The sequence below is a fragment of the Elgaria multicarinata genome, chromosome 14, assembly GCF_023053635.1.
Source record: "Elgaria multicarinata webbii isolate HBS135686 ecotype San Diego chromosome 14, rElgMul1.1.pri, whole genome shotgun sequence".
Lineage (NCBI taxonomy): Eukaryota > Metazoa > Chordata > Lepidosauria > Squamata > Anguidae > Elgaria > Elgaria multicarinata.
Window position 1 is genome coordinate 7,347,579 of NC_086184.1, and position 27,813 is coordinate 7,375,391.

The window sequence follows — 27,813 nt, forward strand, 5'->3', positions numbered from 1 at the left end:
CAAATTGCTAATTTTAAGTCAAAGCATCCAAATAACCCAAAAACAAGTACTTTAAAACAATAACTTTCAGATGAGTTTATTCCCATGATTCCATCATGTTTCAACACTTAAGGCAAAATGCCCAGGAAACCTGTGCTTCCTTTGTCAGCCTTTCCACATTGGCATTGAGTAGAAGAAAACAGGAACAATGGATGGATCTACCAGGGAATGAGAAGGATGTTGCTACTCACAGGAAGAAGAAAGTCTGGTTTGATTTGGCAAAGCGGAACCGAAGCTGATAAAGCCCTCAGCTGAAACTTGGGAAACTACATATTAAATCCAGAAATCGGACGGGCGGTTCTGAGGGTACTACGTGAGCTGAAACAGTGGTGCAGTTAGGGCTGGACCACAGGGGCCGAAGTCCAGCTGGGAGAAGGGCAGTAAATGATTACTCAGAGAGTGGCAGGTTATGAGGGCATCAGGTAATAGAAGTAAGCCCCACTTTATTGCCAAAATCACGATGGTGCTGTATTTTGAACTTAAATTCAAAATGCCCAGAGTATTATAATTTTTAATCAGGATTGGCAGCCTCTTTTGAGGTGGTAATCATGGCCGGGGAAGGCAATGGCAAACCACCCCGCTATAAGGCCTGCCAAGAAAACGTCAGCAAAAGCTGGCGTCCCTCCAAGAGTCAGTAATGACTCAGTGCTTGCACGAGAGGTTCCTTTCCTTCCTTTCCTTTGAGGTGGTGGTTGTTTAAACATATGAGGGATGTAGAAGCAGTTGTAAAACATGGCATAGTGGTTGGGGGGTGAAGAGAAATGTTAATTGCGTTCTTCACAACTGAAATAATGCACATGATCTCCTAATGGGCTCCCCCATCAGTCCACTAAACCCAGGGTCTAGAATTATCTAGCTGGTGGTGATATGTTCTGATGGAAGACCATCAGTTCCGTGCCCCCAAATCTGAGTACATTAAAATAACGGGGAGACTTGCATTCTTGAAGCTGAAAACTCAACTTTTAATTTTTCAAAAGTTCCTAAATTTGGGGATCATGTTTCCATCTTTGGAACTTTTTAATATGGAAGGCAAGTATAATTTCCTTCTGGTCCAGGGATGACGCCTCTTGAAATCCATGGAATTTCAAGTGAATAAGAACTAAGTGGTACTGTAAGCAGTCCCATTTTTATTTTGCTAGATTGTACCACATTGGGCTGCAGATATCAGATCAAATACCTGAAGGACCTCCTCCCTGTATATAGATGACTAGCAACTCAGGATGATAGTTTGACCCAGACTTTCTGCCTGACATGCTAGCTTTCTATGTGCAGGTGAATTGTATTTATATGTGGACACATTCAAACATCTCATCTCTGCCCAGTAAAGACTTGCTTCAGAACTTGGAAAGCAGAGGTTGTTCTTCTGTCATTAGCACCAGCCTGCAAATGTGGAAAATGGAACATTGTACCACATCTCAGGCTCCATGAGGAAGCATCTCTTATTGTAAGCCCCAAAAGATCCAAATGTCTTAAATTAATGAATGAAAAGAAGAAGAAAATGCAACATTGTAGTGTGCTTGGCACTCCCAATCCTAAATCCATCCACTTAGAAATAAATCCCATAAGATTGACAGAATTTACTTCCAAGTAAGTGTACATAATCAAATGATCTGATAAAGCATTTGTGTCAAGTAGTGGTACTTATTGATTTGGTGCCAGTACCAGACTGGCCCTTGAAATAACATACATATCTATTTCTAGTTGCAGGTAAGACATAGGACTTTTACAAATTAAAAAAAAAAAGTGTAACTGTTATTTTCTTTTGTTTGTTATTAAAAAGTCACACAGCTCAGCAACCCAGCCAATCAGTTTTCACATTGCCAACTTTAACGATCTTTAGGCTCTGATCTTCCAATTTGAGATAGTACCAGTCCTTGAAGAAGTAGCTGTAGCCTGTAAGGAGATAACAAGTCTTAATAGAATTGCATAAAATAATAATTCCTGTGATGCACTAAAACAGTGGCCAAGGCTGGCTCTGCTATGAGGCAGGGTGAGGTTGCTGCCTAAGGCAGCAGATGGTTCAGAGGGACGGCAGTTCCCCATCCCACTCTTAGAATCATAGAATCATAGAATCATAGAATCACAGATTTGGAAGGGGCCTATAAGGCCATCAAGTCCAACCCCCTGCTCAATGCAGGAATCCACCCTAAAGCATCCCTGACAGATGGTTGTCCAGCTGCCTCTTGAATGCCTCTAGTGTGGGAGAGCCCACAACCTCCTTAGGTAACAGATTCCATTGTCGTACTGCTCTAACAGTCGGGAAGTTTTTCCTCATGTCCAGCTGGAATCTGGCTTCCTTTAACTTGAGCCCGTTATTCTGTGTCCTGCACTCTGGGAGGATCGAGAATAGATCCTGGCCTTCCTCTGTGTGACAACCTTTTAATTATTTGAAGAGTGCTATCATGTCTCCCCTCAATCTTCTCTTCTCCAGGCTAAACATGCCCAGTTCTTTCAGTCTCTCTTCACAGGGCTTTGTTTCCAGACCCCCTGGCGGCCAAACCAGACATTAATAAAAATGTGTATCTGCCACCAGCAGCACCCATTTTTACTCTAGAGTAAGGGTGAACCTCTTTCAGCCAAGCTCTGGAGGGGAGGGACACTTTCGAGTAGTGGCTGGTGCCTATGACAAAGGAGTAATTCTGGTCAGTTTCTATATATGGAATGGGGGCAACGGGGAGGCACCATCTTGTCCATCCCTTCAGGCAGCAAAATGACTTGGGCCGGCCCTGGCAGTGGACATGAGGACAAGGGTGTCAGCTCAGTGTATGCTGGAGTTGACTGGAGGCTTTTGAATTTTGCTCAGTCCGGAGCTGTTATTATAGCTCAAAAACCACTAGGCTTCCCAGATTCTGTGACACATGAATTGACCAAGGGGATGCAACCCCAGTAGAAAGCCGCTTCTGGAGTACAAGGAAAAATCTGATTAACTGTCATTGTTTTCGACTAAACATTTCAGGGGATTGTTCTCCTGAGGAGACATAGAATTTCTTTCTGAGCATTAAGTTACTGCAGATCTATTTTCTTTTCTGTTTTCAAGAACTCTCTTTTCTCTTCCCTTCTCTTTCTTTTTCTAAGAACGAGAAGTTGGATATAAACGAAAAGTCTGAATCTGATCTCCCATCACTCAGCTCTCCCCCTCCCCAACCCTGTCCCCACCGCACCCCCAGCCAAAGGCCCTCCATCACTGAAGAGACTCAGTTCAAGGGACGTTTTGGTCATTGGTATACCGATGAATGCAGTCTTCTTAACCGCAATCTGTGCGGCATTAAAAGCGGTTTTGATTACTCTGCTGGAGACGAGTTATTTAGACAGCCCCGGTAAGTTCAGGAAAGGTCATGCTTCCTAAATTTCCTTACGGCGGTGGGGCGTTTTAATTGAAGAGAAAAGATTGTCGCGGCGGCAGGCCGCCTGCCAAGCCGCTGGCCGCCTTCGTGACTGCCGCAAAAGGGAATGCCTCAGAGAATTCAGGCAGCAGCAGACCAGAGGAATCGATCTCTGAAAAGCAACTACAACGACAAGCAATGCTGGGAATGAAACGGCAGCTTACCACTTCCGCTCACATCCAGCACAGCGTCTAAGTTGTCTGGCACACCATTCCAAGCATCTGCAATTAATTTGGGGAAGCCAGGATCCATTTTCTTCTTTACTTCATTGTACCTGTGAAACGTACGTGTACATTGTTAACATTTTGGGTACATTGCAGAGGTTTAAGAGATTCATCCCACGTACTTGTTTCCCTCGAATTATCCCCTACAGCGTTTAGCTGTCGTTGTTGTTGCTAGCTAAATCACACCCCAGGCGGCAGCGCTCCTAAGATTCTTTGCATAGCAGGAAAAGGTTTTAAGGGGGGAAATGTAAAAAAAAAATCATTAAAAAAAATCAATGGATGATCCAATTCGATTCAAATTTGGTGTGCTTAAAGCTCTCCTTAATATCTATTACTGTGCCAATTTTGATGTCTTTATCTGTAAAGCTTATGCAGATGTAAGCATTTGTTTAATTTGAAGCTTAATCCTGCTCCTGTGCCCCCAGTGGCCGCTCAGAAAACAACAAATGATTCGCTCCAAAACTAGTAGCAAAATAGGTCGATACTTTTGGCTTTATAGCACAATTAAAGCAGGATGCATGGGAGTGCTTCACAGTCAAAGCAGATTATAAAGTGGAAAACTTCAGAGTCCTTTGCATGCAATTTGCAGTGATTGCACAGTATAACCCTGGTGTGATGAAGCTACAAGGCTCAAACTCATGCATGCTTAGGGCATAGCTAGACAAGGGCTATATCCCGGGATTATCCCAGGATCACCCTTGTGCATCCAAATGACGCACAAGGGATCCCGAGAGAAGGCAGGGATGACCCCTCCATCCTTAGGTCTAGCTAGGGCCTTAGACAGAATAAAAAGCCCTACAATTCCCTTCATGCTCCACCCTTCTAGCACCCCAACACTGGATTATCTGTCAAAAGCAACGGTATTTTACCTCCAAAATTTGTCCCCTGAGAAAATGTAGGTCTTCTTGTTTTTGCTCCAGTTAAAAGCAGCATTGACTTGTTGAACATCTGGAGGAAGCCCCAGACTGGTGAGCCTCTTTGGATAACCTCTTTCCAAAGTGCTGGCTGAATAAACCCAATATTCATTTCCTATGAAAAATAAAGCATCAGGTTCTAATCATCCTCTCGCTTACAAATGAGTTTAATGGGAAGGAAAAAAGGGCTACCTTGATTCGAGGTTCTCAATCAGAACATTCAGAACATTTTCAGCTCAGAGGTGAAGCCTATTAAAGTGGTGTAGAAGAGACAGAGTTCACAGTCATCTGCCACCCCTCCCAGACTTCTTTGCTCCCTTTGGGCTGCAATATTCAGACTTGCTGGGGAGAAATGAACTCTTCTAGAAATCTTGTTCCTTGTTGAAAGGCAAGTTCTTCTGGGGTCACTTGGTCTTGAATGGACAATGAAGACCTATTAGCTTTACAAATGTCCTGCTCCTGGTGAGGATGAACAATGCTAGAACTGTTTTGTTGATAGATGAATCAACCCAGCTGCCTGCATTTTGGGACTCCACTTTGGAGTGTGGCTATGTGGACATCTCATGCTTGTGCAGTTGGACGTGTAGTTGGAGAAACAGAGAGATATGGCTTTCCCTCTGTAACATTCTTTCTCAAGAACTACTTGTCCTAGAGTTGCTTGTTCAGACACAGGAGAGAGGGACAGCTGGTGGGAGCGATAAAGAACCCTAATACACATCACACATACACACACACACACACACACACACACAGAGAGAGAGAGAGAGAGAGAGAGAGAGAGAGAGAGAGAGAGAGAGAGATATCCAGGAATCTGTCTTCCATGGACTGAAGTTGATAGGATACAGAATCATAGAATCATAGAATAGCAGAGTTGGAAGGGGCCTACAAGGCCATCGAGTCCAACCCCCTGCTCAATGCAGGAATCCACCCTAAAGCATCCCTGACAGCTGGTTGTCCAGCTGCCTCTTGAAGGCCTCTATAGTGGGAGAGCCCACAACCTCCCTAGGTCACTGATTCCATTGTCGTACTGCTCTAACAGTCAGGAAGTTTTTCCTGATGTCCAGCTGGAATCTGGCTTCCTTTAACTTGAGCCCGTTATTCTGTGTCCTGCACTCTGGGAGGATCGAGAAGAGATCCTGGCCCTCCTCTGTGTGACAACCTTTTCAGTATTTGAAGATCACATGAGAACAAGCTGAGATGCTCACAGAAGGTTTCTCTGCCCAGTTTCTGCATCATAGTGCACCCCATTCAGCAATTTTCCCCAACCTTCTGTGTGGCATTTCCTTGGGGCTGGAGAAGCTGTGATGGGAAGGAAGAGGTGGGGATACCTTCTTCTGCCAGCAAAGTTGCACACAACTATGCTTGTATCCAACCCATATACATCAATTGATCAATCAATCAATTCCAATTATTTTTAAGCAATCCCCCTCTTTTTTTAAAAAAGTATTATTAGAAGAGTAATTCTTATTCCATTAGGATTGGAATCATGGGTGTTTTCATTTGATAATACTTAAAACGCTGAGGGTTTGCTTACTGGCCTTTTAGCAATTTGCCAGTTTGCATTGTTTGGGGATTTTTCTTACATCAGGCTAATTTAATTTCTTCTGCAAACAGTACTTAAACCTTTCTTCTTCCTACAGACCCTTGGGGAGGTGGAATTGGGATGTAATGCTTGGACACAGACAAATGAGATGTTTTGGCTACATCCAGTGGATCATGTAATCCAAACTCAGCTGCCATTCAGCCATACGGAAATCATTATCAATTATCCATTATTCATGTCCCTTTCCATTTCAAAAATAACAATAATAATTTAAAAAAAAAAATCTACGGCAGCATTTAGCTATATCATTACCCCTCCCCCCTTTTATATATAGAATGCCTGGAGATGTTTAGTCATGTTGCAGCAGATAAGAACAAACAGTTTTTTTTTTTTTTGCTGGCTCAACTATTTATACCATTGAAAACAACCTCCTAGCATTGCTAGATTAGGCAAGGCAGCTGCAGAAAACACATATGTACACATACAAATACACACTCGCACATAAACTGTTCGTGGGCAGGGCTGGCACTACCTTTAGGCTAACTAGGCAGCCGCCTAGGGCGCAGACCTCAGAGGGGTGCAATAGCTCGGTAAACCCATAGTTAGCTCTTCTATTGCAATCGATGGGACTCCAGCTTTTGTTGGATCATGCCCAGAAGCTCTAATTTTCCTGTAGGTGCAGGCCGGCGGTGGGTTGCTGAAGAGGGAGAGGCATGGCCGCAGGAGGGAGAGGCAGCGTGAGTCGGACTCCCCGCGCAGAGTTCGGGGTTGTGCACATGTGTGTTTGAATGCACACTCATCTCTCTCTCTCTCTCTCTCTCTCTCTCTTTATGCATGCTGGGGACACTTTGCCTGAATGGTCAGTGTGGAAGACCATGAAAGGGTGCTGAACGTTGGAGCTGTTTGCTCTGTGGACGCTCAGCCACTGGACCAGGGAAGAGGAGGCGTGTCCTTTAGTTTCATGCCTCTCCCACAAGATCAGGCCCAGGGATTGCAAATTTGAGGATTGGCGAGCGTAGAATAGACTCCCCACGCGTAGCTGAGCTTAGGCAGAGGGCCATGGAAAGCCATTTTGTGTCCCCCCAACCCCTCTAGGTGTTCATTTAAAGGGGTATAAGTATGATAAATAATAATAATAATAAAAAAATATCTCCCATTGATTTTGATGTTGGCAATTTTGGGGGGGGGGGGCGGTGCAAGTAGCTCGCCTTGCCTAGGGAGCAAAATAGTCTGGTGCCGGCCCTGTTGGTTGGCAGTTGATGTTTTGTCCCTTTGCTTTCACTGCCATCTCAGTGGGCACATAGCTGTCTTTGGACAAGCATTTTATTGCACGCTTGTGACTAGCCACTCATGGATCTTCACAGGTCATGTTGATGACACAGTGATCCTCCTGCGTGTCTCCCACTTCTTCTGCCGTTTTTTTCTGCTGCAAAATATGACCTGGAAAATCTGTCTGTTCTTGGTTCTGACTGTGATTAGCGCCATTTCCTGCTGGGTGCAGGAGATGCTGCACTACAAAAATGCCCACTGAATGGGCCACGTGGTCACTACTTGCTTCATCTTTCTTCCCCTTGTGAAGGAAGAGGAAGCCGCTCATGGTGGGACAGAAGCAGGATCCCAAGTGGGTCGGATTTTGGTTGCAGCCCTGGTTCAAAATGCCCATTCTTGTTTGCCCCTATGTCCCTCATTTAAAGGGAGGAAATAAAAACGGTCAAAAAAGAATGATGCTTGTTTTAATCTATAAAGCCTTACACGTCTTAAGACCACAAAACCTGATGGAACACCTTTCCCGACATGAATCAACCTGAAAACTATGTTCAACATCTAAGGTCCTCCTCCGGGTGCCTAGTCTGAAGGAAGTTTAGAGGATGGCAACAAGGGAGGGGGCCTTCTCTGTGGTGGCCCCTCAACTGTGGAATTATCTCCCTGATGACGCCTGCCTGGCGCCAACATTGTTATATTTTCAGCGCCAGGTCAAGACTTTTCTCCCAGGCATTTAGCAATATGTGATGAACCTGAGTCTGTTATATAGGCTCATCATTGTTGTTTTTTTTTAAAAAATGTTATAGCATTTTTAAATGTATGTGTATATTGTATGTTTTTGCATTTTTTTCATGTTTGTATATTGTTTTTAAGTGTTTTAATCTTATGTAAACCACCCAGAGAGCTTTGGCTATGGGTTGATATACAGACTGCTCACTTGAGGGAATGGTATTAAAGGTAAAACTGAAGTACTTTAGCCACATAATGAGAAGACAGGATACCCTGGGGAAGAGGCTGATGCTAGGGAAAGTGGAAGGCAAAAGGAAGAGGGGCCGACCAAGGGCAAGATGGAGGGATGATATTCTGGAGGTGACGGACTTGACCTTGGGGGGAGCTAGGGGTGGCGACGGCCCACGGAAAGCTCTGGCGTGGGCTGGTCCATGAAGTCACGAAGAGTCGGAAACGACTGAATGAATAAACAACAACAACAACAACAAAGTAAAGTAAAGTAAGACAATACTTGTGCAATGTGTGCACTTAGGTCTACAGGACAATATTACCTGAAAAAAAGACCGTTTTCTCTTCCTGCGGGGCCTCATAGACAGCATCGATTTTTTCTGGCACCTCAGACCAGAATGTAGCAACAAGCAACGGACCAGTGGGTTGATTCCGTTGGTTTGCAGTCCTCCAGATGAATCTAGGCAAAAAAAAAAACACCAAAAAAATATCAGAGAAGGTGTACAAAGAGCTGATTCATGGGCACATCTGTTTCTCATCATCACTGGCGAAAGTGCAGGCGCAGGAACACACACTTGTGTGCACACACAATCCATCAGCAACATAAACATATAATTACTAGGATATAGCAGGCTACATGCATCAAAGGCTGGGCCATCATTCTTTTCTTTGGGTGAAATTTCTATGCGACGGACGTCTTCATGTGCTATGCACAGCCATTAACAGTGGATAACAACTTCTCCAGCACTCACATTAATCCTTACCACAGAACAAAAAATGTATTTGGTGCTCCAATTATCCCAGCAAATAAAGCCATTTACAAGGCACTTAAACCCTTTCAGCCACTGCCGTCGCTGCGCATTGAACAGATGGATATGCATTTGGCAAATGCCGGCATTTGTACTGGGCACATTATTCTGGACGATTATGATTGTAGCAACTAAAAAAAGATCAAATCTAATAATCATCTATCAAACAGCTTGGCTGTAAATGAAACCTGGAGCATTAAAACTGTTTATCAGAGGCATAAAGGGGACAATTTAGTGGCTGCTTTTAATGTAGAGGCAGTATCCGCTTCCGCTTTTTATGAACACTGACGAACTGCTTAAGGGGAAAAGAGACGTTAACAAACACACAATTCTTGGTTTCGTTCTCTTCTGCCAACCTCTGACGAAGAGGCCATTTTGTTCAAAGGACCAACACACACACACACACACACACACACACACATGGGTTTAAACCAGCTGGCTAATTTTTCAAGCAACAAGTTTGCTGAAAACCTTGTAATAAAATGAGACTGAAATTTAGAAGATGTCAAGCAAATCGCATGCCAGCATTAAGGCTTTTTACTAGTATTATCGAATTTGGTATTTTATTTGTATTTCTTCTTTTATTTTTTATTTTATTTTTTAAAAAAGGACCTGGAGCTCAACAAGAGTGAAGAAGAGCGCTGTTCTAGCCTGTAATTGGAGCGTGAGTTCAGTTGACGTTGTCAATGCATTAAGCATAGACCATAGGTCGCTTGGCACACATGTACGATTTAGATTAGTTTATAAATTAAATTTATATACCTCCCAACTGGCAGACAAACTTGGGGGCAGTACAGTCTTTTTAAAAAAAATCAAAACAATAATAAAATGGCAATCAAAACAATAAATATAACAATGAAAATAGCAAAAGATTAAAACATTTAAAAATAATGAATCAACGTAGCAACCAACGCATCAAATTGGAAATTAAATGTCTGCTGAAAGAGGAAGGTCCTAACCTGGCATCTAAATGAGTACAGTGAAGTTGCCAGGCACATCTCCCTGGAAAGGCATTCTGCAGAATGGGGGCCACTACAGAGAAGGCTCTACAGAGAAGGGCATTGTCCCCATCTATGTGACTGCAGTGCACTTTAATCTCACAACCAAATGGGCAGAGTTGATCACGTGGGCTAATCCCATGCATTGACACTTGGCAAGAAGAGAAGCTGATGGAGGCTCACTGGACTCACCTGTGTGGTTTTAGTATTCATATGCATAACAAGATATGTAGGTTCCCACCACAGGGAAGTAGAAGTCCACACACATTTGCATGTATGGGGTGGTAGCCTATGGGTTTTCCCCACTGACTTAATGGGGCAGGGGAAAACACTAATGTTACTCCATCTTAAATGTTACTGCAGCAGAGAATGAGCTGAGATTAGAAGAGCTAACAGGGCCCACTCCATGGGCTCTGCTGAGACATCAGCTCCATTTGGCTCTTCCTGTCTGTCAACTGTCATCACCAAAATGTGAGACAGCAAAGAGATTTGCTGGGCAGTCCCCAAAGTCTTTATTCAGCAAAACAACAACAACAGCATTAGCAACAACATTAACAACTTCTTCACACCTGAAATGACTGTGAAGGGGAGGAACTATCCCTTAAGTTAGCCAAATAAAGCAAGGAAGTTACCTATCAACTAAATGGATGATTTCCCACTATGTCCAACAGAGCTTTACCAAACTTCACCTCTTGACCCATTGTTGACACACACACACACACACACATATATATATCATATTTAAGCATATGAAGGTCACCTGTTCACTGTGCCAAAGAATTGTACTAAATTTACCCATTGCTCTCACTTACCGGTCTTTGAAGAAGAAGATTTCCCCTCGGATTTGAGCGACAGCATCAAAGACAAGCTCTTGGCCACAGAGCTCAGGGGTGATTGGCCCAAGTGTAGGACTTGGGCCTGGTCCAACATCAGTGGATCCCCCTGTAAACAAAGGGAAGATTGATTATGAAATGCTGTTTTAATGTGAGAAGTCAACCAGAGGAGATAATCCCACAATAATTCCAAAAACATTTCTGATAGAACTAAAAAAATATTTCCGAGGAAGAAGTGAATGGAAAAGGGAAATAAAAGGGGATGATGATGATGATGACGACGACGATGACGACGACTATGCACCACTTCAGTTCTGGATCAGAATCCTGGACCGAAGTGGGTTTCTTCAGGCTGCTTCGGGCCACTTCAGTCCGAATCTGGATTGGGGTGGGATTTGGGCTAAAGCAGCCCAAAGTGGGTTAGATCAGGTCCGAAGCACTTTGGCCTGACTGTGTGCAATAGTGTTCTGCTGCCCCCCACATGCCAAGTGGCTGGGACTTATCTGACCTGTCCATTCACACACAGCAGTCTTCTATTGTCTCTGAGAGCCGCCATCTTTAATGAAGATGGGAACTCCCTATTGTCATAAACCTAACATTGGAATCTATGGCAGCCTTTATCTGGAAGGAGACCAGATTGCCCCTCACTAAACCCTCCACGGGCTGAATGGCCAGTGGGTGTTGTGCCACTCACTGATCTCACCTGATCTCACCATTTAGCCACTCCCCAAGGAGGTACCCCAGAGACTGTGGGCCAGACTGGAGAATTCAGTGGGCCAGATTATGCCCATGGGTTGGAGATTCTGCATCCCTTTCATAAAACCACTAAAATATCAACGACAACCATAACCAATTCAACTAAATAACCCATCAGTCCTGAAAGCCATTGTGGAGTAGTGGTTAGAGTGTTGGACTGGGACTCAGGAGATCTGGGGTCTAATCCCCATTCAGCCATAAATGTCACTGGGTGACTGACTCTCAGCCTAACCTAACTCACAGGATTGTTGTGAGGAGCAGGAGGAGGAAGAGGAGGAGGAGGAGGTTGTAGCACCATGGGAAACTTGTAAGAGGAAAAAAAGGGTGGGACATAAATGCATTAATAAATAATGCCATATGCCAACAAAGGCCTGGGAATGGAGGAAAGGTGCCAAAATATGTCAATGTTGGCATTGCTGGGAGAACATTCCATGACTGGAGGTCTTGTTCAACTGCCACCTCAAACCTTCTACCAGTTATGCTGTTTTGGGAATGCCCCCTTCCCCAATATTAGCGTTAGTACAGGCCCAGCTATATCAGTTGTGCTTTGGATGCATGGAAAACATTACCATAAAGTTCCTGGATTCCTGTAATGTCATCCTGAGAAAGCCGAAAGTGCTTGGTGTAGGTATAGATGGGAGCCATGAGTGCTCCGGGATCTTCGGAATGTTCTAGTCCCATGGCATGTCCAAATTCATGAGCAGCAACCAAGAAAAGGCTGTAGCCTGGAACAAAACAAATACATATATAGAAAACAAATATATATATATAAAAGGGATGCCTGGAATTAACATGATTGGTAGATCTATTTGTGAATCCAATCGGATTGTTTTTCAAAGTGTTGTCACTTGGGGCTGGAAGAGATCTGCCTTTAGTCTATTGAAATCAGGCCTTCCTAGCTATTGGCTAAGCTCTAAGATGGTATGGAGTGTTTATAAACATTCCAACTGTTCAGGTTCAGATGGAACGGTACACTGCTGGTATATGGAGTTCAGCATTGAAAGGAGCAGGCACCACTCCTATAACGTTAATCAACTTTTTAAAAGATCAGAATATAACCATTTCAAGAGAACCAGACTTCACAGGCCATCTGGCATTTGCCACTCTTAGGAAATTTCATGGGATGAAAAGATTTATTCTCTTTCCTATTGCACATTTGACTCATTGGTGGGTTTGTCCAGGTTGTGTGCCTCGTTATTTTGCAATCTACTTGACACACTTTGATAATAAATACGATTTCTGGGAATGGAGGAAGTGCCTGAGGAAAATGTTTTGATTCACCAAGGACAAATTTCATCACAATCTGGTTTGTAAGCTTTCCAAAATGAGAAAATAATTAAGATGAGGGAGGGCTGTATGGATAGTGCCTCCCCTCACTTCTGTGTTTTGCTCATTAAAGGTAATAGGTCTAAAACTGGACAAGCTCGGGCACAAATATCAGGATGCAATATGCAAAAGTATAGCTTAAGCGTTGGAACATGAGCTGTGGGCTTGCACACTCTCTCCTTCCTCCTCTCACACGCAACCATTGAATATGGATGGTGGTTGGGTCTTTTGGAGAACTTCATAGTGACAGATTAGGACTCCAAGTGGGCTGGATTTGACCCAGGGGCCTGAGGTTCAACATCCTTGTTCTAAGACCTTCCTTAGCATAATTTGTAGATTGGGCTAGTGTCTATAGAGGATAGCAAGAGGCCAGATTAAACATGGCTTGTGTAACATCCTTCCCAACCTCCCATCATCTCTAGCCATGCTGGCTGGGGCTGATGGGAATTGTACTCCAAAACACCTGGGGGCACACCAGATATAGGGAGGCCAACCTATGGCCTATACTCTTAGCTTGTAGTGGGATAAGTATGCTTATCAAAAAACCGAATACCTTGGTCTGGGCAAAATCCCCACTTGCGGTCTTCATCATAGTTGCTTGTCGTGGAACACCACATCTTCCCATCTTGACGTCCGGAACTAGTACAGGAGTCATACTGGTTTCCCAAGAAGGTGAAAGGAAAAACACAAGGTTCTCCTTCTGAATTTCCACCAACTGTTGACATGGCTGTGAGGAAAATATATATATATGCGAGCGTCATTTTGGATGAACAGATTCTCTCTCTCTCTGCATTCCCACATTCCATTCTTTTATTGTTGTGTAGGTTCACTCTGCCCTAGATCTAACTTTTCCTACATTCCAGTTGAACCAGAAGAGTTTCCAAAAATGAATGCTCAAATTGGAACATGCATAGGTTGGCACTGCGTTTGGTTCCTTCTGTTCATTTGCATCACTTTTTAATTTTTATTTGAACCCCCTATATCACCAGTATAAGAATATAAGAAGAGCCCTGCTGGATCAGATCAAGGGTCCATCTAGTCCTTCACTCCGTTCACACAGTGGCCAAACAGCTGTCAAACAGGAACTCACAAGGAGGACACAGGGCAACAGCACCCTCCCACCCATGTTCCCCAGCAATGGGTATATATAGGCTTACTGCCTCTGATACTGGAGGTAGCACTTAACTATTAGGACAATGAGCTCACTGACAAACAACTTCAAACGAGCCCTCTCAGTGTAACTGTACATAGGGTTGCATTTTTATCCAATGTTTTACTGATGCAGACATTCTCCATTCGCTCCTGGAATGTGTCCCTCTGAGAACTGCTCTGAAAGTGAATTCAGAGGGTGAAAGAGGTTCAACACCTCTGTTTTAGACACAACCAGGCTGGATCCATCATTAACCTAATTAAACTGTAGAGCAGAGGTGGACAAAACATGAATCATGGGCCACATCCATGCACTTCCAAGACCAGGTGATTTGAACCTAAATTTCCAGAGAGAAGTTGAGATGCAGAGATGTCTGAAGCATCCCTAATAATCAAAGAATCATATCTATCTATCATCTATCTATCTGACATTAAATGCACTCTCCACTACCATTTACAGGACAACTCAGACAGTAAACCTCAGAGCAAGTGTAAAAGTAGCAAACAACCACAACAGATCTACAAATAGAAGGGATCAAGAAAATTGGGATCTCTCTCCTTCTCTGGGCATATCTACCAGGTAGCATCCTATGTCCAGTTCACACATATATATTTATTACTTGGCTCGGACTGGAATGTATTGCAGCCATCAAGTGTCCTAACTAGGGAGAAGTGATGATGGCTTCTTCTATAGAATCATAGAATAGTAGAGTTGGAAGGGGCCTATAAGGCCATTGAGTCCAACCCCCTGCTCAATGCAGGAATCCACCTTAAAACATACCTGACAGGTGGTTGTCTCTTGAAGGCCTCTAGTGTGGGAGAGCCCACAACCTCCCTAGGTAAGGGGTTCCATTGTCATACTGCTCTAACAGTCAGGAAGTTTTTTCCTGATGTCCAGCTGGAATCTGGCTTCTTTTAACTTGAGCCCGTTATTCCATGTCCTGCACTCTGGGAGGATCGAGAAGAGATCCTGGCCCTCCTGTGTGTGACAACCTTTCAAGTATTTGAAGAGTGCTCTCATGTCTCCCCTCAATCTTCTCTTCTCCATCTTTCTGTCTGTAGAGGATTGTGCCCCCTGAGCAAGAGCATCCTAGGCCCTTAATGGATTTGGTACCCAAGCCCATAGGATTCATATCTGCATACCCTTGCACAGGCTGATGTTAGCAATGTATGCAAATTTAGGGAATAGACCAGGGTCCCAGGAAAAAAACCCACAGCATGTGCTTCTTGGGCCCAGGGATAGCAATATCTCTACTCATGTGCTTGTCCTCACTCCAAAGAGCAACCATTCCATTGCAGATGATAATATATTGGCAGAGTAGGGGGCTTTCATTTGAATAAATCTACACATGCAAGAACAGGAGTACTCAACCTGTCTCTGGACAAAATCCAAATTTCTTATCTCGGTCATAATCTTCAGTGGTTCCACACCACCTGTATCCATCTTGTCTTCCTTCTGTTGTACAACTGTCATAGGTGCTCCCTTGAAATTTGAAGGGGAACTTACATGGCTGACCATCGGAATTTCCACCCATTGTAAAAAGCACTGCGGAACAAGGAGGCATAGAAGTTCAACACTGGAAATATCATGTCTGCCTTAGCCTAGTATACATGCAGCTCTGTATTTAACTATAGAAGCTAGAGAGGAGGTAACATCTAGGGCTGTGAACACCCTCCCCGAACCGCTTTGGATCCCGATCTGGACGTTCCGGTTCAGGTCGATCCGGACCTCCCCAGATCCACTCCGGAACCGGGCTTAGGTGGTCCAGATTGGTCTGCTCCACTTTGGATTTGGGGATCCGTAACGGAGCAGAGCACACCCCTAGTAACATCCTTTCACCTGTACCAGCTTGCTGGCACTTTAAAGATTGGGAAGAAAGGCCCTTCTCATTTGCCTACACGTAAGAGCAGTCAGGTGCATGTTCACATGTGAGAGGGCCTTCTCTGTAGTGACCCCACACCTTTGAACAAACTCCCATCAGAGGTCCACCATGCATTGTCCTCGCAGGCTTTTAAGAAAGCCTAGAAAACATGATTTTACCCTGGCCTTGTCCTAATATGGTAGAGCCTCGTGTGGCTCAGAGCGGTAAAGCAGCAGTTTCTGTAGCTGAAACTCTCCCCACAGCCTGAGTTCAATCCCAGCAGAAGCTGGTTTCAGGCAGCCGGCTCGGGTCGACTCAGCCTTCCATCCTCCCAAGGTCGGTAAACTGAGTACCCAGTTAGCTGGGGGAAAGGTAATAACGGCCGGGGAAGGCAACGGCAAACCACCCCACTATAAGGCCTGCCAAGAAAAAGTCAGCGAAAGCTGGCGTCCCTCCAAGAGTCAGTAATGACTCAGTGCTTGCACGAGAGGTTCCTTCCTTTCTCCTAATATGATTGCTTTTGTGGTTGTTTTAGTGATGTATTTGTTGTTAGTTTTATTGCGCTCTGTGTGTGTGTGTGTTTTACTGCTGGTTTTTTTTATTGTATTCTTACTGTTTTTGTTTTCTGTGTGTGTTTATTGTTCTTAGTATCATAGCAGTTTTATGTGGTTCATTGGGGTATGCTGCTTTGGGAGTGCTTCTGCCCTGAAAGGCAGCCAAGAAACATTTTAAATAAATAAATAAAACCTGTTTTTCATTTTGAATACTTTTAAATTTGATGGATGATTTACAAACAAAACACAACGATGCATTTGAAATGGAAAGTCTTTTGTGGGGAAAAAAAATTATGAGGGATGAAATCAATCCCAAAGCAGTAACTCAACACGTGGACTTAATATAGCCCTCATTTTTATCCTCACAATAACTCTGAGGTAGGTTAGGCTGAGGGATAGTGATTGACCAAAGGTCATCCAATGAGCTTAATGGCTGAGTGGGGATTTGAACACAGGTCTTTCTGGTTCTCATCCAACACTCTGTCCACTATACCCACCTTGTGTCCTCCTAAATTAAATCAAATTAAATCTATCTGATTTGTTCCCCACCTTTCTACCAGGAAAACATCACTCACGGTAGCTGCAACTCCCATCATCAGGCAAATTGGGGCTGATATAAGCTGAAGTCCCAAAAACTGGATGGTTTTGCGCTATAGTACACTATTCCAGAAACGGTAGTTAAAAGTGTTTGCCTGAATCCATCCAGCCTCAAAACATATAGAATGAAATGCTGCTGAGATTTTTATTGTTATTATTATTATTATTTTACAGTGATGCAGGCCCATATTTGCATTCTTTCTCCATGAAGACCCTCCACTGGAGAAGAAGAAGAAAGTCAGCTGCTGAGATGAGTCACTCACTGGCTACTTCAGCTGTATCCAGCTGTAGGCCCTGGAGCATCCAATTTTTAATAGCATATTTTATTAGCTGAACCATGGACAAGCTGCAGGAAAACATATGGAAACTGCACACAGAGTTGCCTCATATTGGAGTAATCATTGTCTCCCTGCCAAAAGAAAGCTCTTTCATTTTGCCCACAAGCAGAGCCAGAAAAAGCAGAATGGGTCCTTTGGTTTTTCAGCCATTCTCTCTAACATTCAGTGTGGCAGAGAAATCTTGAGCGGTATGGCAACTAATTCAGAAAGAAGCTGTTCTATTAAGTCAGTATAAAAGCTGGAAGGTGTTCATTTAGTGCAGGGGTGTCTTGCCAGATGTTGTTGGATTTCAACTCCCATCACCCCTGGCTATGGTGGCTAGGGCTAATAGGAACTGAAGTCCAACAACATCTGGAGGGTTCTAAATATCCCACCCCTGGTTCAGAGGATTGTCATATGGCTTGCTCAGAGAATTATGATCCTGGTGGTCATTCAGCTCAGGATGTTTTTCCAGAATGTTCTCTGCAGAAGGGAGCATTTTTCCACTCTCTCCTGTCCTGCTCACATACACCCTAAGCAAGTGGGACCATGAATGGATGCCATTACTTAAAATTCCTAAGAGAAACAGCTACAAAAAATATGCCAGATGGACGGAGAAGCAACAGTAACAGAAGTGAAGGAAAAGGAAAAGATAGTATCTTTCATTCCTCATGCATTTAAGATCAACCCTTTCTCAAGGAAAGTGGTCTTTACAATCATCAACAGCAACCAACCACCAACCACTTTCCTAAAGCCAGGGTCCACCACATTGTCATTCAACTTACATTCATGGGGACAGAATCCGTATTTGCCATCCGTATCAAAGTTGTATGTTGTCGAACACCAAAGGAATCCATCGTTGCGCCCTGCATCTGTGCAGCTGTTGTATTCTTTGTCGTTGAACAGGAATGGGAATTTGCAGAATTCTCCATCAGCATTGCCATATTTCACCCTAACAACTTGAAAGAGAAGGAGAGAGAATCCATCAGTGATGCCCAAAATATAAGCCTAGTAGCTTTTCTGCATGAAACTGTTAAATCTGCTTTATCTACATTTGGTTTCGTTGCAGAACCGAGATCTCAGTGCTACATGCAGAGCTTTTCTTTTCCTGCTATTCCACTACAGTGCTATTCCTCTAGGTGGCACTGTGGCATAGCAGAGTCACACAAATATACAAGAGGAAACCACGCTTTCTTCCACTTCCACTTTTAAATGCTGTATTTCCCCAGTTCTAAAAAACCTTGCCAAAGTGCTTGTTAGACTCAAGAACAAAACTGAAGGGTCATGTCATCAGCTAAAGAACTGATAAACTACTGTGAGATGGGTATTATTATTATTATTATCATCATCATCATCATCATCATCATCATCATTTATATACCGCCCCATAGCCGAAGCTCTCTGGGTGGTTTACAAAAGTTAAAAACAGTGAATATTAAAAAGAAATATACAAAATTTAAAACCATAAAAAGCATAAAATACAAACAAAAACAAACAATATCCATTTTAAAAAAACTATTCTGGAGTCAGTTAAAAAACTCAGCATATGCTGTTAAATGCTTGGGAGAAGAGAATGACAGATCTGGAACTCAAAATAATGCCTTCGCTACAGCAGAGCTAGTGTAGAAACAAGATTTACCTGGCAATGCTATATAGTGGAAGCTGATTAACATAGACCAACCTGCAGACCCGCCTAAAGTCCTGAAGCTATATAAATGTTTTATTGATTACTGATAACTTCCTGATGTGGAGCAGAGCTCAGTGGTAGACAGTATTGTCTTATGGATTGTTCAGAAATTATGCTCATGGTAGTCATTCAGGTCAGGGAACCTCACAACCTTCTCTCCACAATCACAGCTGATACTTCTCAGGGATCAGCACTACAACTCCAGGTTTCCACTGCCCCGTCTCCAGCAACAATGGGCACTTTAAAACCATCAACAGTTGGCATACCCTGTCCTTCGCCTAAAGTCCAAAGCTCATCGTCATCAAAATGGGAGTCACCACCAACTCCTGGCCCAGGTGCAAAGGCGTGAGCTAAGAGTCCATCCTTGCCATCAAATGGATACCCATCACCATGCTCTGCGATAGGAAGAACAAAGGAAAATGGTACAGAATGAAATTACACATACTTCTTTATTGCGATCCATAGATCCATAAAAAAAAAAAGAATCAGACATGAAATCATACAGTTAGAGCTATTATCAACTTTAGTCTAATACACAAAGAGCTCTAATCCTGGCCGCCACTGTAAGAAATTTAGCAACAGCCAAAGTTACTCTTGAGGACTTATCTTCCAACAGAAACAACATAAAATTTGTCTGAACTTCTGGACAGTTTGCTCAACAATGGGGTGATCATAAGATGGCGGGCCTGATTATAGAAGCTACAGGACAGAAGGATATGAAATTGATTCCATAGCTACTTATGTCAGGGAGCCCTAGGAATTGTAGTTCTCTAAGTGAGGAGTGGGACTTAGCAGTACAAGCAAATCACAGCCCTTCACCCACCTACATTTCCCAGGATTCCATGTGAGGAAGCTATGATAATTAAACTGCTATAAAACAGATAGGCTTGTAGTGTACCTACACTTAGTTCTAGCCGCTGAACAGCACAACCCTGCACATGTCAACATAAAAGTAAGTCCCATTAAGATTAGTAGGGCTGACTCCCAGATCAGCAGGCCTACGATCGCAGAGTTAATAGGAGTAGTTCTGTAAACTACTCTATTTGGAGTGATTTGTTTCACTCACGCCTAGTCCTTCTGATGTTACAAAAGCCCTTTTCACATGGTTTCTCCACAGAGATGGATTTGCAGTGTGTCTGAATGCCCACCCCCATTCCCCCTACTCTGGGCCTTCACATCTCTATTCCCCACATAGCCACAAAGCTTGGCTGAGCTTGAACCAGTCTTTTCCTCTCAGCCTACCCTACCTCACAGGGTTGTTATGAGGATAAAACGGTGGGTGGGTGTGCATGCTTCTGTACGGGAATTTGTACTGCCTTGAGCTTCTTGGAGGCAAGACAGGATGTAAATGTATTTAAATAAATACATACATATATAAATAAATCCTGGATTAGACCAAAGATCCATTACTCCAGTTTTCCTGGCAGCAACCAGCCGGAGGACTTCAAAAGCTCTTCAGCATTAGGGTATTTTGTTCTGTTTGCTTCCTCCCCTGTCTCCCAAACATTTTTCCCCATCATCTGATATTCAGGGTATCCCTGAATCTAGGTGTCTCAATAAGTCTTGTAACTTTCACCTGAACTTGTTCCAAGTCTCTGCTTTCTCCTCGAGGTGATGGCTAGTTCTTGGCTTCTCTCATGCTTTCGCCAAATGCTTTTCCTGGAAAAGCAAACACCCTGGGCAGGGGCATAACCCTGTTATTCATCACTTTCTCACCGCTGGCCTGGCCATCGACATTGCCTGCGGCTGCTTCTGCATCGCCAAGGGCCTTCTTGGTTTGATATGTTGCCACAGAAAACATACTCAGATATGTGAAGTCTAGCCCTCCACTTGGCTACGTGGACATTGTGTTAGATTAAAGCCACTGCAAGTCACACTACGGCCAGATCTACACTAAACAGGATATAACACCTTGAAAACATTTTGAAGATTGTATAGGGAGTGTGTCCTGGGCCTCAACAGCTGTCACTACTGTTATAAACCAGTAGTGTAGATCCTGCTGAAGAAAGCAAGCAAGGGTTGAGAACATCAGATCTTTTTCATCTATGGTCACGAAAGGAAAAGGAAAGGAACCTCTCGTGCAAGCACTTTCGCTGACGTTTTCTTGGCAGGCCTTATAGCGGGGTGGTTTGCCGTTGCCTTCCCTGGCTGTTATTACCTTTCCCCCAGCTAACTGGGTACTCAGTTTACTGACCTTGGGAGGATGGAAGGCTGAGTCGACCCGAGCCGGCTGCCTGAAACCAGCTTCCACTGGGATCGAACTCAGGCCGTGGGAAGAGTTTCAGCTGCAGAAACTGCTGCTTTACCACTCTGTGCCACACGAGGCTCACGAACTTGGACCAAAATCGCAAAATAGGCATAGCACATTTTTGGTTGTTTGTGGGTTGGTTTTGTTTTTAGGTCAATTGAAAGAAAGGTGTGGGTTCTTCCTTTCCTCCAGTCATTGTTCGTAGTGGTGCAGCTTAGCAGAATAGAACATTTTTGTATGCCAGAAAGGGCCTCAAAGCCCACCCCAAAACACTGGGCTTCTCTCCTACACACATATGAAACCATTAGTCTCTGCCTAGTGGGTTCAAACCATTCTGAGCTCTGTCCTCCTAAATCTAGGAGTGGATGAATCTTTCCCGGTTTTTTTCTCAGTTCCCATTATTTTCCCCAACTTTAAGTTTGGTTCATCTCAAACTTTGAGCTGCTGATTTTTAGGTGTTCCCATAAAAAAGTCATAAGAATCAAACTTGAATTTCTATATGCATTTTGCCTAATATACACATTTTTGGCAACCAGTTTACCTAATAGGATGCATTTTTTTACTATTATTTTCCCTAAGATATAATTTTAATGCATATCTTGATTGGAGAACTCCATTACAAAGTTCAGAGAAGTACAAATAACTTGAGTTTCAGTACACATAGTGATTTGAAAGTATGAAATTAGGCAAATTCGTATTAAAATGCAAACTGAGATTTGTCGGTCCCTGTGGGGCATTCCACACATAAATATACAGAAGTATAAGGCAATAGAAGGCTGAATTGCATCATAACCATTATTGTAATTATCATTATCAAATTTAAAGATATATACCCCATCGTCCAAAATTGATCATGATATCTGCTTCCCCATCATGAATTCGGGAGAAGTCCAGCGGTGTAACGTCACTCCAGACTTTAAAAGCTCGTGCAAATGCATCATCCACTGTTTCAGAATCCAGATCTGGGGTGTAGCCTAAAATCCTTAACAATGAAAACAAACCGCCAAAATGTGGAGGAGAAAAATACAGAGAAAAGTTAATGGATCACTAAAGATTAGTTCAGATTGTGAACTAACACCAGAAGCCTTCAAGAGACAGCTGGTCAGCCATCTGTCAGGGATGGTTTATGGTAGATTCCTGCACTGATGGCTTTATAGGCCCCTTCCAACTCTACGATTCTATAATTCTATTGTTCTAAGAATGCTTATGTCTGTTCCAGTCATTTTGGCACAGCTTTGTTGCAGTGGGATGGCACCATTTCTGTTACGGGCCTTGAGTGTGCCTGATAGAAAGAGGGGATGTCAATTGAACCATCGTAATGTAGGAAGCTGCCTTATACTGAGTCAGACGTTTGGTCTATCTAGCCCAGTATTGTCAACTCTGACTGTCAGCAGCAGTTCACCAGGGTTTCAGGCAGGAGATTTTCCTACCCTACCTGGAGATGCCAGGGATTGAACCAGTTGCTCTACCATGGAGCAATGCTGTGTTTTAACAAGTAATTGTCAGGGGATAAATGCTGAGCTATGACATCCGCATGAGGGAGAAGTTTAGTGGCCAGGGCTGTACATTTTGGGCAAGGTCCCCACAGTCTCTCTTTGTCTTCCTCACAGTCATGGTTGTTGAACATGGAAGGAGCAGTTCAGCAAGTAGACGATGACACCAGCTTTTCCTTCTTGTTGCTGCTCACCTGTTCCTCCCCAATGCACCAGAGAGGATGAGAATAAAAGTAGCTACACCAAGAAGATTGGAGCAGCAAAGCCAGGGGGCTCTTGGTGGTGGCCCTCTGTGAGTGTATGGGTCTCAGAAGAAGAGTGGCCATGCCTCTGATGCTGGCCCTGGCCCTGTGCAAGGACCCGTTGGATGTTGTCTTAGCAGAGAAGAACCTTCTAGACTGCATGTCTTCAGAGCATCATTTGGATAACATCAGAGGGCTGACAACATGTGGCAGGAGCTGTTGCTGCAGCCCCAAACCTACATTCTGTGGCTGTAGCTAGACCTAAGGTTTATCCCAGGATTATCCTGAGGTCAAACCTGTGGTACTCCACACAGGGCATCCAGCACTCAGGCAGGGACGAACCTAGGATGATCCTGGGATAAACCTTAGGTCTAGCTACGGCCTGTATCAGGAGCTCTGAATCTCTTTCAACCCGAGGGCCAAATTCAATTTTGGAGAAGGTCTCAAAGGCTGCATTCCAGTGGTGGGCAGGACTGAAGGCAAAGTAGAGTGGGCTGAAGGCAAAACAGGCAGAGCCAAGAGTACCCCCAAATACCCACAGTTTTTAGCTTAAAGCTCTTACTGCCAGTAACTAAGCCGTAGGAGAGGCATCTCAACCTTTAGTATATGGCCATAGGCACCGTTGACTGAATGTTGCATTCTATACAGAGCTGTCAGTAGTAGCATCACTCCACATGTTATGTGTATGCATGGAGGGAGGGGGTTCGTTCTGTCTCTGCTCTGTAGACAACCTGATGCTCTCCAGATGTTTCAGTTGACAACTCCCACAATCCCTGGCCATTGGTCATGCTGGCTGGGGCTGATGGGAGTTGTAGTCCAAGACATCTGGAGGGCACTAGGTTGCCCACCCCTGCTGTATGTAGTAGCCTCTCCATCCTATTGCTGTTAGACTTGCATTCTTTAAACAATACACAGATTGCTTCAACCATCTATATTCCTGATGATTCATCCAGAATTTGCCAGTTTTTACAAAGTTAGAGAAAACGAGTAACAAAACTGCCGAACTGCATTCAGTGGGTCTTGCTCCCAAGTAAGCAAGCATAGGACATACATTCAGGCATACATACATACATTTATTTATTATTTATTTATTTGCTTCTCCGCTCAACAACTTCATCCGTAGGAGATGCAGGAAAAGCGGACACACACGGACACTCAATGCTGAGCCACGGGGCTTAAACACTGTAGATATGGAAATCATTAAAAGAGTCCCAATGTCGTTCCTATGCCTAAAACTCATCCAACCAGACTTTAATGGACGATGAAGTGCTTGTTAAAATATGTGCTGCCCAGATCACACTGTAATTTCTGGTCTGCTCTCTTCCTGCAGACATAACATGGCTGTGGGGTTAATATCTTCTCCAGCTCGAAGTGCCAGATCAAAATTTTTAAAAAGAGAAAGGCAGACACTGTGGAGCCTGTGGTGTTTCGTTCCATGGAGTTTGACGAAGTAGCAGTATTTTGCAGGAAGGCATAGCTGTTATGCTCTCAGAAGTTGTGGTGTTATGGAATAACAGGGCAGCCTTTAAATTAAGAGATGGCCCTTTTTAATAAGGACCATTAAGCACTAAGGCCACAGCTAGACCAAAGGTTTATCCTGGGATCATCCAGGGTTCACCCCTGCCTGAGCACTGGATCCCCTGTGTGTCACCTAGATGAACAGGTTTGACCCCTGGACGATCCAGGGATAAACCTTAGGTCTAGCTATGGCCTAAGTTTGCTTCAGCTGTGCCAAGTGTACAGCATCTTGTAGCCTTGAAATGTTGTTCTGAGAAATCTACATCACACCCATGGATCACTTTGTACCAGACAAGGTTATCAATTCAAACACCAAGCAGGATATTCCACTATGAAAGTGGTATGAAAGTGCTATATAAAAGGCAGGAGCCACACTACTGCTTTATAGAGGCATTGAAGTGCACTGACAACTGTTGGGGCCCATGGCATATACCATACACTGCTTTCATACCACTTTCATAGTGTTGGTGTAGATGTGTCATGGCCCCCAACAGTTGTCAGTGCACTTCATTACCATTATAAAGCAGTAGTGTAGATCCTGCAGTGCACTTCAATACTTATATAGCACTTTGATGCTGCTTTCATAGTGGAATATCCTGCTTGGTGTAGATGAGCCCAGAGTGATCCCATCCCTGCTCTTTCACTCTCTCTCTCTGGCCTCATCGACACCAAGCAGGATATTACACTATGAAAGTGGTATATAAGAGGCAGGAGCCACACTACTGCTTTATAGTGGTACTGAAGTGCACTGACAACTGTTGGGGCCTATGACACATCTACATCAAGCTGGATATAACACTATGAAAGTGGTATGAAAGCAGTATATGGTATATGTCATGCCATACCATATACCACTTTCATACCACTATATCCTGCTTCGTGTGGCTCCTGTCTTTTATATACCCCTTCCATACCGCTTTCATAGTGCAATATCCTGCTTGGTGTAGGTGAGGTCTCTCTCTCTCTCTCTCTCTCTCTCTCTCTCTCTCTCTATCTCCCCTCCCTCCCTCCCTTCCCTCCTTTCCTTGCAAGATTGCCTTACTATGTAACTTTGAAATAGAAAAGTCATCACCCCATAGAGAGCCTCTCACCTTGAACCTAGGTATATGAATTGATTATTTTTCCTGAAACACCAAGGACAATGGAGGGCCAGGATATTCCATGGGCAACAGTTGGCCTTCTGCAGGGATGCAGCCTTGGCAGGTGTCCAACCACGCTGACCCCCCTACATCACCCTTCCCCAATCTGGTACTCACCAGATGTTTTGGGCGACAACCTCCAAGATTACCAGGTATGCTGGCTGGGGCAGATGGGGGTTGAAATCTAAAACATCTGGAGGCCACCAGGTTGGGGAAGATTGCCCTACATCATCCTGAATCTGCCTTTAATAATTGTAGCTTCTAATGTTGGAAGTGGAAGTCACAAACATATTTTGGGCACCACCTTTTAGGAATTTCAACTAGAACATAAATGGCTCCCTACCAACCAACCTAGAGTCAAACAACCTAGACAGAATATGGTATCAAACAGTACGTACCTGTATGTGACTAGATTTTTCTCCCATTTTGGTTTTCTAGCGAAAAAATTATAATTGGCTACATCGGGATTACCACAACGTGGTTTTTTCATAGTTTCTATAGTGTTTTGGTCCAGTTCTCCAGTTTCAGTAAGCCCAAAGAATTTCTGCATTTTCTTCAAAGTGTCTTTTAGCACAAACAGATTGCAGTTGTCTTTGGGGCACCCATAGTACTTGTTCAGGTATTGCTTTAACAAAGAAGAAAACAGCAGAGTCACATCTGGACATATTTATCAGGTAAGTCTGGCAACTCACCGGATGATCAGTGCAGTAAGCATGAATTGTTTCGATCTGACCAGGGAGGAGAACTTTCATAGAATCATAGAATCATAGAATAGCAGAGTTGGAAGGGGCCTACAAGGCCATCGAGTCCAACCCCCTGCTCAATGCAGGAATCCTCCCTAAAGCATCCCTGACAGATGGTTGTCCAGCTGCCTCTTTCGTCAATGGGAGCATTCCTAATCATGAGTAGTAGCCACCACTGACTGACTTACCCTTCATAAACCCATCTAACAAACTTGCCAACTTCCTCTAGGGTAGAAGTACCAAACCATTTAAGCCTGAAGGACAACTTCAGTTCCAGAAAAGCTCTCAGGGACACATTCCAGTGGTGGGCTGGGCAAAGACAATTGGTGTAGGGGGAAAAATACCAGCCTATTATATCTTAAAACTCTTCCTACAAAAAACTAAGTCTTAGGAGAGTCATTTCAACCTACTAGGAGGGGGGTTACATAAAAGCCAGGAAATTTCTCTATCCCACATTCCCCAAACGTTGTCTAAATTTATAAACCTGTATCATTTTCACTACCCTGACTTAGGCCTTAGCTAGACCTAAGGTTTATCACAGGATCATCCTTGCCTGCTCCCGGGATATCATGTGTGTTATTTACATGAACAGGGATGACCCCGGGACAATCCTGGGATAAACCGAAGGCCTTAATTAACTTTTCTTTCTAAGCTGCCGTAGGATACAATCCTACGCATGATTAGGCAGAAATAAATCCCAACAACTCCTAGCATTCTACACCTGGATAATCATGGAGGCCCAGGTTTGGTCCAGTGACCTGAGGTTAAAAACATCTACCCATGTGAATACCACTCAATACACATTGGTTCCGTTCCAACTTTCAGTGCAACTTATGGAGGACAGGAATGGGGACAGGACACACTAACCCCCACCCCACCGACCCTATCCACCCCACACACACTGAAACAATGTTTGAACAGTGCTTCTTTCTCACCTATAATTCCCACTTCCATGAGCAACTTTTCCTAGAGTAGTCAATAAATCTTAATCAAGAACAAACTCAGCCAACTCTCTGATGTCTATATCGTATTGCATTTCATGGCAGTGAAGACATGGGTGCTCATTGGTTGCCCTGCTGTGGTGGCACAGAATGTTCAGTTGCTAAGGAGTGACCTCAGTTTGCCTTTGGGTAATGCATGATGCGACCATCAATCATTCTTCAAGCAGCCATGGAAATAGGGGCAGTTTAGTTTAGCTGTGCAATCCATACACTGTAAT

At 43.8% G+C, this 27,813-nt stretch overlaps 1 protein-coding gene across 1 annotated transcript in view; it reads right to left on the reverse strand.

Moving 5' to 3' along the window:
* Window positions 1–1,178: 1,178 nt before the first annotated feature.
* Window positions 1,179–27,813, reverse strand: part of MMP2 (matrix metallopeptidase 2) — a 28,173-nt gene continuing 1,538 nt past the window's right edge. Inside the window, exons 2-13 of the mRNA XM_063141515.1 lie at window positions 26,250–26,476; window positions 22,293–22,441; window positions 19,478–19,606; window positions 18,310–18,483; window positions 15,567–15,740; window positions 13,599–13,772; window positions 12,289–12,444; window positions 10,943–11,072; window positions 8,647–8,783; window positions 4,516–4,675; window positions 3,587–3,696; window positions 1,179–1,932 (exon numbers count right to left, since the gene is read on the reverse strand). Of these exons, the coding sequence (XP_062997585.1) occupies window positions 1,829–1,932; window positions 3,587–3,696; window positions 4,516–4,675; window positions 8,647–8,783; window positions 10,943–11,072; window positions 12,289–12,444; window positions 13,599–13,772; window positions 15,567–15,740; window positions 18,310–18,483; window positions 19,478–19,606; window positions 22,293–22,441; window positions 26,250–26,476 (1,824 nt within the window). The 3' untranslated portion in view covers window positions 1,179–1,828. The remainder of the gene's footprint in view (window positions 1,933–3,586; window positions 3,697–4,515; window positions 4,676–8,646; window positions 8,784–10,942; window positions 11,073–12,288; window positions 12,445–13,598; window positions 13,773–15,566; window positions 15,741–18,309; window positions 18,484–19,477; window positions 19,607–22,292; window positions 22,442–26,249; window positions 26,477–27,813) is intronic.